A 12,454-nucleotide genomic window follows, 5' to 3' on the forward strand; every position below is an offset into this window, starting at 1 on the left:
AAATTGTAAGTACACAGTGCTATATAATATAGTGACTACAATGTATTAAGAGGATACAAACTCTAATGGTAATGCTACTTTGAGCTAGTTATAAACATTAGGCAACTTTTGGACAAACTCTGTTTTTGCCGGCTCCCCTGCTTATCTCCGGGAGAGCTATATTATCGGCAGTCTGAAATTAGACATGTGATAAACATCTCCTATAATCAGTCTGCCAAAACCCCATATTTAGACTTTGCCGAACACAACAATATCTGTGGGTTTGGCTAATATTAGTCTGTGTGTAGGGGCCTTTAGTCTTATTTCATTTTTGGTGCTAGGCTTATGTTGAATCCAGTCAGAGGCGTAGCTAGGGTTTTGGTTCGGGGGGGGGGCGAAACTTCTGAGTGGGCCCCTAACTAGAGAACCTCAGCAGATGACCGCGCTGTTGCCAAAAATAATCTATATAATCTGTATATATTCCATTATTGCGGCGTCACCGCGGCTCTCCCTCTCCCATCGTTACCCTCTTCCTCTGACACACAGCGGGTACGCGATGACGTCACTTCATTGCGTCCCCGCTGTGTGCCGGTCTGACTGCAGAGCAGCTCCTGACATCAGAGCAGAGCCGCCGCCGAAATCAGCGTGGGAGCGTGGAGGAGAGGTGAGTATAGGTTGGTTTTTTTTTTGTTTTTTTGTTTTTTTTCTATATGTATATAGTGAGTACTGGTTGCATGATTATGATACCCTGTTTGGGGGGGGGTCAGCAGCATGATACCCATATGAGGGGGGCAGCATGATATACTCCGTGTGCGGAGGGGGCAGCGTGATACCCCGTATGAGGAGGGGGCAGCATGATACCCCGTATGAGGAGGGGGCAGCATGATACCCCGTATGAGGAGGGGGCAGCATGATACCCCGTATGAGGAGGGGGCAGCATGATACCCCGTATGAGGAGGGGGCAGCATGATACCCCGTATGAGGAGGGGGCAGCATGATACCCCGTATGAGGAGGGGGCAGCATGATACCCCGTATGAGGAGGGGGCAGCATGATACCCCGTATGAGGAGGGGGCAGCATGATACCCCGTATGAGGAGGGGGCAGCATGATACCCCGTATGAGGAGGGGGCAGCATGATACCCCGTATGAGGAGGGGGCAGCATGATACCCCGTATGAGGAGGGGGCAGCATGATACCCCGTATGAGGAGGGGGCAGCATGATACCCCGTATGAGGAGGGGGCAGCATGATACCCCGTATGAGGAGGGGGCAGCATGATACCCCGTATGAGGAGGGGGCAGCATGATACCCCGTATGAGGAGGGGGCAGCATGATACCCCGTATGAGGAGGGGGCAGCATGATACCCCGTATGAGGGGGGCTGCATTATATTCTGAAGGGGTTACATTATATTCTTTGGGGGGGCTGTATTATACCATATGAAAGGGGCTACATTATAGAAAAACAGAGAGAGAGGAAAGAGCAGAGAGAAAGAGAGGAAAGAGCAGAGAGAGAGATTCAATAAAGATAATATAGCAGCCCGGCTCCCATTGTAGTGCCCACCTGAGCCTCCCGGTGCAGGACATATCATGATCCGCTCACATGGCTGACATCCCCGAGTCCAAGGTGATCCTGCAGTCGGAGGAGGCGGTGATGGATCTGAAGCATTCCCTGAAGTGCCTCCATGTTTCCGTCACAATCTCCTCCCGAAACTTCCTCGCTTCCAGCACGTCAGTTCCGGTTGTACGTCACGTGCGAATTTTAAAGTGCTCCTCGGTGCTCTGCCATGTACTCCTGTGTCTCGGGAAAAGTAAGCTCCCGACCGGGGCAGACTCTCAAAATCGAGATGGTTGGGAGGTATGAATGCTCCCCACCGCACACCTTGTACACGCATAGCTCTGCGCACCTCATACATACACGGTTCCGCTTTCTATGCCTCGAACACACACGGCTCCACTCCGTACACCTTGCACACACACGGCTCCACTCAGTACACACATGGCTTCACTCCGTAAACCTCATGCACATGTGGCTCTGCTCCGTACACCTTGTACACGCGTGGCCATGCTCCGTACATCTTGTACACACATGGTTCTACTCCGTAAACCTTGTACACACGCGGCTCCGCACACCGCGTACACACGCGGCTCGGCTCCGCACACCGCGTACACACCTCCTGACCCCACACAGAAACTTCCCCTCATCCAGCACCATGACAACCAGCACGCAGAGTCCTGCATACACTGATGCCCCTGATCATATGACCTCGACTCCTCCCCTCCTGTGACCTCATCACAGGTCCTTTGCAGACAGAAGAGAACATAGCGGCAGAGCAGGGAGATGATCAATTCTCCCTGCTCTGCTGCAGCTACAATTACAGTAGCGTAAAGTGAGAGTCCAGCTGAGGCAGTTATGACTTTGGAAAGGCTGGATGCTGTGAGCAATCGAAAGCTCAGACATGGAAATCATTAAAAAATGGAAATCGTTTATTTTAAACTTATTTACAAAGAAGGCTAATAAGTTGGCAATTGCTCCTCTTGCCATGACAGCATGGTATACTATGGAAGACCTAAGGGGACCCTAGTGGGAACCTTTGTATTGACACTTGTATTTTTTTCTCCCCTTTCCTAGCTGGCATTTATGTTGTATTATTTCAGCCCACATGCTTTATTTACAGAGTAACAGTCATTTAAATTTTTATTGCATAAATCAATAGTACGTGTGAAAATTAAAGCTATCTTATCAGATAAATCTGCTTTTTTTTTTTTTCTCCTTTTGGGTCTAATCTTTTATTTTTAAAATTCTCAATTCACAAGTAAAATCTACTTTAAGTGAAGACAGACTTTCCCGTTACTGAGATAGGAGACTACAGTTGTTACTGAGAAGATTCTATTTGGATGAAAGGGTGGAGCTAGATACAGAGCTCCACCTCCTACCGCTCCCTCTATACAGGAGATGAGTTACTATTAGATTCTATGTAGATGGAGTCGTAGGAGGAGGAGCTCTGCCTCCACCCTTCTTCCCCTCCCATCTAAATAAATGTTTGTCAATGGTAAGATTCTATCTGAATAATGGGAAAGTCTATCTTTAAAGAATATACATTTTCAGTGAATTGAGAATTTTGAGAATGACTGATCAGTCCCAGAGGAGAAAAAAAGCAGATTTCTCTGCTAAGATATATTACAAAGTTTCTTATATTCACGTGTACTATTGATTTGCGGGTTACATCTTTAAGATTTTTTTTTTTTTTCTTGGGGGGGTTAATTGATTTGTTAAAAATGACTTAATAAAGATATGTATGATATCTTTTTTGTATCGATCCAATGTGCCAATTATGAGAAAATTTAGTAGCTATAACAGGATAAGGCGGAAGTCCTCTGGGACGTGTAAATGCACATTAAGTAAAGGGTGCCCCTTCTCCAACAGCGTGAAGACAGCCTTGGTACATCAGCCATAATCTGTTTTGGCACCGATTGCAGCTATATAAAGGCCCCGTCTCACATAACGAGATTGTTAGCGAGATCGCTGTAACGTCACCGATTTTGTGACGCAACAGAGACCTCGCCAGCGATCTAGCTAAGTGTGACACACAGCGACGACCGACAGCCCCCCCCCCCGCTGGATGTCTCTGATCGTGCTCGAATGTCCTAGGCCATTTTTTGATCGTCGCAACGACCGCCGAGGTCGTTCTACGGATCGCCGTATTGTTGCTGCATCGTTGAATAGATCTGCCTGTTTGACAGCTTACTAGCGACCGTGTAGTGACGCACTAGCGATCCTTACCAGGTCGTACCGTTGTCTAGATCGCTGGTGTGTTGCTATGTGAAACGGGACCCTAACCCTCCCTACAGGCTGCTGTTAATCGAGCAGTCTGTCTACATTAATAGAGTCGCTGAGCTCGGCGATTTGCTATTCTTGCAGCCAGTATCAGACACTGGGAGCAGCGGAGGAAACTCAACAAAAGAACAATGAGTAAAGTGTTTTTCTGTTTTGTTTTTATACTTCTTCTGGCAGCTAACTGTCAAGAAAATAAGGGTCCCTTTTCACGTAGCGACACACCAGCGAACTCGAGAACGATGCGACCTGGTGAGGATCGCTGGTGCATCGCTACATGGTCGCTAACAAGCTGCCAAACAGGCAGATCTATTCAACGACGCAGCAACGATACGGTGATCCGTATAACGACCTCGGCGGTCGGCAGCTATTCTGGCGACTCACGCCTGCGTCCATGTGTTCTGCGTCGCCAACGAGGTCGCTCGTCGGCGTCAAACACAGCGATGCGCGCTGGCCAGCGGGACACCAGCGATGAAAAAATGGCCCAGGACATTCGAGCACGATCACAGATATCCAGCGGAGGGGCCGGTTGCCGCTATATGTCACACGTAGCGAGATCGCTGGCGAGGTCGCTGTTGCATCACAAAATCTGTGACGTTTCAGCGATCTCGCTAACTAGCTCGTTATGTGAGACGGGGCCTTTACACTGGTGTAAAAAAAAAAAAAAATAGTACATTTATTATAAATCCTTATTTATCATTACATATCTCCCATCACACACACTGCAGTCTCCTTCTTTCCACCCATTTATGCTTTTTAACAGAGAGTAAATGCCCTCTTCCATGTAGTAGTTTATTTGGAACTCTCCACTAACCTGAGATGAAACTGGTCATTCCAATACTATAGGAAGCTTCAGGACTTATATTGATTATTATGCCATGCATAGGACACACTTGGTGGAAAAGACGGTAGGCTGCCCTTCAGACAGTGACTTGTGGCAGACTTGTTTTAAAAATTTGCATGACTGATGATTGTGCATCGAGTTCTGGAAACCCCATTCCAAAATTTCAAACTTTACAGATCTGTGCCAGAAGACTTTTTGCATCTGCCTGTATTGAGAGACTTTTGACTTGCTCACATACATCATAAGATAAGTTTCTTGTGTCTTTACTTTTGATTTTAAATATGCCCGTACAATTAGCCAATACTTAACCCAACCCACTGATCTGGTCATAAACTAATGTCTCTAGGGGCCATCCTACCTGCTCTCTGCTCTGACAGCTTTCGAGAGAACAGGCGTGTTGGATTTTAATTTATCTAGTCCTTTGTTCCTACCGCAAGTAATGGAATGTGTCAACGACTTTTTACCGTCTCCCCATTGAAGTAGCCATTTATGTTTAAGGTGGCATCAAGGGAAATTCATATGGCTGAACTCTCGTCCTACAGATCTTACACTGGAAGAGACACAATCGTGAAAGACTTGTATCATTTTGTGTGTTTTTATTTTCTAGGTCTTCAATGATCCAATACATGGGCATATTGAATTACATCCCTTGTTAATTCACATTATAGACACTCCTCAGTTCCAGCGTCTGCGATATATTAAACAGCTTGGTGGCAGCTACTATGTGTTCCCCGGAGCTTCCCACAATAGATTTGAGCACTCCATTGGGTATGTGACCATTTTCATCCTCATTTTGTCATACCTGTCTATTGTTGTGTTCCTCCTTATGAGCAGTTATTTAGTGTTTCTGTCCACGATTGTTATTGAAGTTTTGGATCCCGTTTTTGTGATGTAACAGTTGATCCAAACCTCGGGGCAGTTATTCGCTTCTTATGCCTCTTTCACACTTCAGTCTTTTGACGTCCGTTCAAATCCATCGAAGTGTGAAAAAACGGATCCGTTGCAGATTGGCAAAAAACTGATGCACCGGATCCGTTTTTTAGACGAATCTGTCACAGCAGCCAGTGTATGAAATTTAAAGGAATAGAACTCTGGAAAAGGTGGGGGGGGGGAGAGATTCGGTGCCAGAACGACTTTTGGGGTTAAATTCAATGAATGGAATTTCTTCCGGGCATGCTCAGTTTAAAAAAGCAGAATCAACGCAGACAAAAACGTTACTTTGTCCGTCTACTCCAGACGGCTGACGCTAAAATTCCGACAGATCTGTCAAATAACGGATGCAACAGACGACCATCCGTCGCAATCCACCGCTAATGCAAGTCTGAGAAAAAAACAGATTCCGCCAAAAAAAAGACGGATCCGTTTTTTTCCAAAAAAGGGCGGATTTCGACTGATGTCAAAAAGACTGAAGTGTGAAAGAGGCCTTACTTACGCTGTCAAGCTCTTGTAGAATACAAATCAGCGAAAAAATAAAAAAAGTTATAGCTCACAGAATAAAGCGATGCAAAAATAATTTTTTATATAAAATTGTTTTTATTGTATAAAAGCGCCAAAACATAAAAAAAATGATATAAATGAGGTATCGCTATAATCGTACTGACCCAAAGAATAAAACCGACTTATCAATTTTACCACACGCGAAACGGTGTAAATGCCCCCTCCCCCCAAAAAGAAAAAGAAATTAATGAAATGCTGGTTTTTGTTCATTTTGCGTCCCAAAAATCAGAATAAAAAGCGATCAGAAAATGTCAACAGGTCCTGCAAAAACTAAGACCTCACATGAATCTGTGGGTCAAATTATGCTCTTAAAATGTGGTGATGCAAAAACTATTTTTACAATAAAAAGCGTCTTTTAGCATGTGACAGCTGCCAAACATAAAACCCCGCCACAAATAGTAAATCAAACCCCCCTTTATCACCCACTTAGGGGAAAAATAATAAAATAAAAATGTTTTTCCATTTTCCCATTAGGGCTAGGGTTTAGGCTGAGATTAGGGTTAGGGGTGTGGTGGGGTTAGGGTTGGAGTTAGAATTGGGGTTTTTTCCACTGTTTGGGCACATCAGAGGCTCTTCAAACGTAACATGGCGTCTGATCTCAATTCCAGCCAATTCTGCGTTGAAAAAGTCAAACTGTGCTCCTTCCCTTCCAAGCTCTGCCATACGCCCAAACAGTGGTTTACCCCTACATATGGGGTATCCGCCTACTCAAGACAAATTGCACAACAACTTTTGGGGTCCAATTTCTCCTGTTACCTTTGGGAAAATAAAAAAAATTGGGGGCAAAAATATCATTTTTGTGGAAAAAAATGTTTTTTTTTAATTTTTATGACTACGTTATAAACTTCTGTGAAGCACTTGGGGGTTCAAAATTCTCACCACACATTTAGATAAGTTCCTTGGGGGGTCTAGTTTCCAAAATGGGGTCACTTGTGGGGGGTGGTTTCCACTGATTAGGCACATCAGGGGCTCTCCAAGCGCAACATGGCGACCGATCTCAATTCCAGCCACTTTTGCGTCAAATGGCGCTCCTTCCCTTCCGAGCCCTGCCATGCGCCCAAACAGTGGTTTAATCCCACATATGGGGTATCGGCGCACTCAGGACAAATTGCACAATAACTTTTGGGGTCCTGTTTCCCTTGGGAAAATAAAAATTGGTGGTGAAAAGATAATTTTTGTGGAAAAAATGATTTTAATTCTACGGCTGTAAGTTATAAACTTCTGTGAAGCCCTTGGAGGTTCAAAATTCTCTCCACATATCTAGATAAGTTCCTTTGGGGGGTCATGTTTCCAAAATGGTGTCACATGTGGGGGGTTTCCACTTTTTAGGCACATCAGGGGCTCTCCAAATGTGACATGGCATCTAATCTCAATTCCAGCCAATTTTGCGTTGGAAAAAGTCAAACGGCGCTCCTTCCCATGCGCCGAAACAGTGGTCCCCCACATATCAGGTATCAGCGTACTCAGGACAAATTGCACAATAACTTTTTGCAGTCCAATTTCTCCTGTTACCCTTGGTAAAATAAAATTGGATCTGAAGTAATTTTTTTGTGAAAAAAAGTTAAATGTTCATTTTTTTCAATTCCTGTGAAGCACCTGAAGGGTTAATAAACTTCTTGAATGTGGTTTTGAGTACCGTCAGGGGTGCAGTTTTTAGAATATCACTTTTGGGTATTTTCTATCATATAGAGCCCTCAATGTGACTTCAAATGTGATGTGGTCCCTAAAAAAAAAATGTTTTTTTTTAATGAGAAATCGCTGGTCAACTTTTAACCCTTATAACTACCTGGCAAAAAAAAAATGTTGGTTCCAAAATTGTGCTGATGTAAAGTAGACATGTGGGAAATGTTACTTACTATGTTTTTTGTGTGCCATATCTCTGTGATTTAAGGGCATAAAAATTCAAAGTTGGAAAATTGCAAAATTTTCAAAACTTTCGCCAAATTTCCGTTTTCACAAATAAACGCAAGTTATATCAATGAAATTGTACCACTAACCTAAAGTACAATATGTCACAAGATAACAGTCTCCGAATCAGTGGGATCCATGGAAGCGTTCAAGAGTTATTACCTCATAAAGGGACAGTGGTCAGAATTGTAAAAATTGGCCCGGTCATTAACGTGCAAACAACCCTTGGGAGTAAAGGGGTTAAAAGTTTGAAAATTGCAACATTTTTAAAATTTTCGCCATATTTACGTTTTTTTTCATAAAAATTAAACGTAAGTCATAGCGAAGAAATTTTACCACTGACATGAAGTACAAAAACAAGAAAACATTCTCAGATTCAGTGGGATTTGTTGAAGCGTTATAACCATAACCAGAGTTATAACCTCATAAAGTTACAGTGGTCAGAATTGTAAAAACTGGCCTGGCCATTAAGCTGCAATTTGGCTCATTGAGTCGCGCACACACATAATGAATTCATGCATCTATCCAAAGTTTTGAATCTAACCAGAAATACTACTCCAGAGCAATATTTCTCTAGTCACCTTCCACGACAGCCATATCGGAGGATGTCTCCCCGCCCTAATGGGGGACAGGAAATGCACAAGAGGTTAAATAACCCTCCCCTTCCTGCTATATCCAGTGTTTTTCCTGTCCCCTATGGGGCATGAAGAGGTCCTGATAGTGCTGCCGTGGCCGACGACCGGAGGCACTACAACATCAGATACCTGTAATGCTGGGCAGTCAACCGTCGGGGGCTCTGATCTCCTCCGTAGGAAGGCTGCTCCCGTCTCCACTTTGGTGGTACTCGGGACCCTTGCCCGCCCCTCCTGCGCCCCCTTAGCGGGGTAAAGTGGGGAGGTGCTGTGCGGCCGGGGTCCTCCTGGAGCTCCCCGACGTCCTCCTTCCCATGCGGCATGCGATCCAGGCGCGTACGTGCACACCGGAGGTGGTGTCGGGACTGGCGCCGAACTTCCGGTTTGCCTTCCACCTGCGTGCCAGGCAGGAACGCACGCGCGGCCAGCAGCATCGGACTGCGGGCGCGGTCCGGTGCCCCAGCCACCGGCTCTTCTGGGCTGAGCGTGGCTGCTCTCGTCAGAGGATGGAGCACCGCCGAGTGTGCAGGGGCAGCCGCTGAGCAGCTGGGGAATTCAGCTGTGGGGAGAGGTGATTGAAATGACCCTCACCCGTGGATCGAGGGGAGGAGGAGCACACAACACGCTGAATGGACCTCGGTTATTCTAATCCTGGTCTGGGTGCATCCAGGCAAGGCCATTATCTGTACAGTGACTGTGGCAGACTGACCATGGACGGCGACAAACTCTTACTGCCGGCTACTGCAGGCACAGCGTCCCCCTCCTACTGTAAGTAGCGGGGTGGGTCCCCCCTTTTCTGTCCAGAGTAGTCTCGGAGGTGGCTTGGTATGCCTTCTCTCTCTCTTGTAGGGAGACAAGGCCTCTGACCCTAAAAAGAATAAATCAGGTGTGGTTCCAGGCCTCCCTCTTCATATAGGGGTAGTTTTGTCAGCCCTGCACGGACGATGTATTACGTACAGAACAGCCCTCCCTACTGGACAGCATAAAAACTCTCATCGGACAAGAAGTCCAATCTTCAATGACGACATTTTCCCAGCCACAGCCCCCTCCTGCTTGGACGAAATCGGCACCTGTGTAATCTGATTGACTCGGGTGAATATGATACCTCTAACTCAGAGGATGCGTGGGAAAATGAGGGTTCCACTTCCACCCTCAGATCTGGGTATACTTTCCCTATTCTGAAGGTGCCTCCAGCCATTCTAGGCTGAGCGTGACTATATTCGTCACGGCCGCTAAGCAGCTTGAGGCTTGGCTGGGACGGGAATGAGAGACCAGATTAGTTAGTACGGGAGGAGGAAGTGAATTCTCTATATAACATGAGATGTTTGGAGGGGCTGAAGCCTTCATGGCTGGTAATGGGCCCCTCCCGAGAGAGACTTGGTGTCACCTCAGAATTGAGGAATCTGTTTTTCCCTTGGACGGAGATGGCTCCTTATGGGAAGTCCCTAAAGTAGACGTGCAGGAGAGCGGCTCTTCCCTTTAAGGGCAACTCTCAATGGCAAGCTTGCTCAGGAAATCCTGGGACACCTCCACAACCCTGCTTAAGGCCAATATAGCCTCTACGTGTGTAGCCGGGTCCCTGTCTGCTGGTGGCATACGCCGGAGGATCACATCAGGGGACCTCCAGGGAAGAAACCCTTGACCCTCTTTCCCTAATACAAAGCGACAGGGTTCCTAGCAGATGCTTCCGCTAAGTCCGTCCGGGTAGCAGCAAAATCTGCAGTGTCAACCGGCCCTTCTAGGTTCGGCAGGTGGCGGCTGCTAAGCGGCTTGGGCAGGGACCCAAATGGGAGACCAGCTTGCAATAGCAGGTCACGGGTCATGCATTTACCTCTCCAACTCAGCCAGGGGAACTCTGTGGCTGAAAGTTGGGGGAGGAGACTTTATGTCAAACGTCTATTCATTTCCCTTTCAGGGAAATTATTATGTGGCCCAGCTCTGGATGATATCCTAGAGAAAGCAACTGATAAAAAATAAGTCTCTTCCGGAACCTAGGAAACGATTTTTTTGTCTCCCTCTCCGTGACCAGTCCTCCCAGAATTCACGGTTCTCCGGTCGGGGGCCGACCCTTGAATTTCATAGATTGTTGCAATCCATAACCTCAAACCAATGGGTTATTTGCACCCTTCACGATGGACTGAGATTGAGGTTCGAGAGTCCTCCCTCTCAATGCCTAAGAGTGACGTCCTTGCAGGCGTACCTCCAAAAATCCTTGTTGTCAGACATAAAGACACTTCTGCAAGGCGATCTCCCCACTTCCACGCTGTGCGTGACTGCTCCCGTCGGGTGTCGATTACTGGGCAGCTTGGAGCAGGTTCGGGACCAGAGTGGGAGACCAGCAGGCAAATCGACAGGAGATGGGCAGAGGCCACTACTCTCGCCTCTTCATAATTGTAACACCCTCAGGAAAGCAGGGTTATAATAAACTTAAAACCCTTGAACCAAGTGGTAAAGTACAGATGATTCAGGATGGAGTCGGTTAAGTCGGCAATCCCCCTCAAAGGACAAATTGGGTGTTGGCCACAATAGACCTGAGGGACGCTTACTATCATGTCCCGATTCATCCAGACCACACGGAATTCCTCAGGTTTGCGGTTTTCCAGTGTCCCCGGGTCAACCACTACCAGTTCAATGTCCTGCCGTTTGGGGTGTCATCAGCCCCTCGAGTGTTTACCAAGATAATGGCAGAGGCAATGATCATCATTTGCCAGCAGGGGATTTGCATTGTCCCATACCTAGAAGACCTTCTAATAAGGGCTCCATCCATGTCTCGCCTGAACCAGGACGTAGGAAAGTCCCTGGAGATTTTACAGTCCTTGGGTTGGATCCCCAACCTGGAGAAATCAGACCACCTTCCTTCGTCAGGGAAGAAGTTCTTGGGGATACTCTTGGACTCAGGAAGGCGAACATCTTTCTTACCCAGGGAATGACAACTCGACCTTGTTCGGAGGTCCTCCAGGGAGACCAGAGAGCACCAACCCTGAGACTCAATGTCCATTCTTGGTTTGCTTACAGCGTGCGTCCAAACTATTTCCTGGGCTCAAGCCCTTAATCGGTTCCTTCGGTCCTATGTACTCCGGTGTTCGAAGAAGTATCGGAATACTCTGACCAAGAGAACCCCTCTTCCTGGTCATGTGAAGGCGTTTCTCCTATGGTGGTTGGACTACCAGAACCTCCAGCGGGGCATCAGCTGGGATCAGCTCTCCCTGGAAATTGTCACCACAGACGCCAGTCAGAGTCTGGGGTGCTATAGTGGAGAAATCCCACTTCCAGGGGAGTGTGGTCCCCAGAAGTCAGAGCCAGCTCCTCAAATGTGAGAGAACTGAAAACTGTGGAGGAAGCGTTGAAAGCAGCATCAACCCTTGTCCAAATCATCATGTACGTGTCTGCCCAGACAATGCGACTACAATGTCCTACATCCGACATCAAGGAGGCACGAAATTCTTCAACCAAAAAATTGGTAGCTGCAAGAAATTTTTCTTGGGCAGAGAAACGTCTGTTGTCCATATCAGCAGGCGAACTTCCTCAGCAGGAAGGATGTTAATTCTGGGGAATGGAGCCAAGACCAAACAGTATTTTTTGCCTTTGGTGTCAAGGTGGGGAAATCCTGATGTGGACCCTTTTTGCCAGCGGTAGAAACTTTTTTCCCTCAGTCCCACCAACGGACCGTGGGGAGTAGATGCCTTCTCCCATCCGTGGCAGTTCAATCTGGCTTACACCTTCCCTCCGATTCCCACGGTAGCGAGAACACGGCAGAAGGT

At 46.8% G+C, this 12,454-nt stretch overlaps 1 protein-coding gene across 2 annotated transcripts in view; it reads left to right on the plus strand.

Annotated features, from left to right (window-relative positions):
• Positions 1 to 12,454, plus strand: part of SAMHD1 (SAM and HD domain containing deoxynucleoside triphosphate triphosphohydrolase 1) — a 138,622-nt gene that overhangs the window by 35,904 nt on the left and 90,264 nt on the right. For both annotated transcript variants that reach the window (XM_073559372.1, XM_073559373.1), the window contains one exon: positions 5,264 to 5,424. In XM_073559372.1, the coding sequence (XP_073415473.1) occupies positions 5,264 to 5,424 (161 nt within the window). The remainder of the gene's footprint in view (positions 1 to 5,263; positions 5,425 to 12,454) is intronic.

This window comes from Dendrobates tinctorius, unplaced genomic scaffold (assembly GCF_039654945.1).
Source record: "Dendrobates tinctorius isolate UK_male_01 unplaced genomic scaffold, ASM3965494v1 ptg000270l, whole genome shotgun sequence".
Taxonomy (NCBI): Eukaryota; Metazoa; Chordata; class Amphibia; order Anura; family Dendrobatidae; genus Dendrobates; species Dendrobates tinctorius.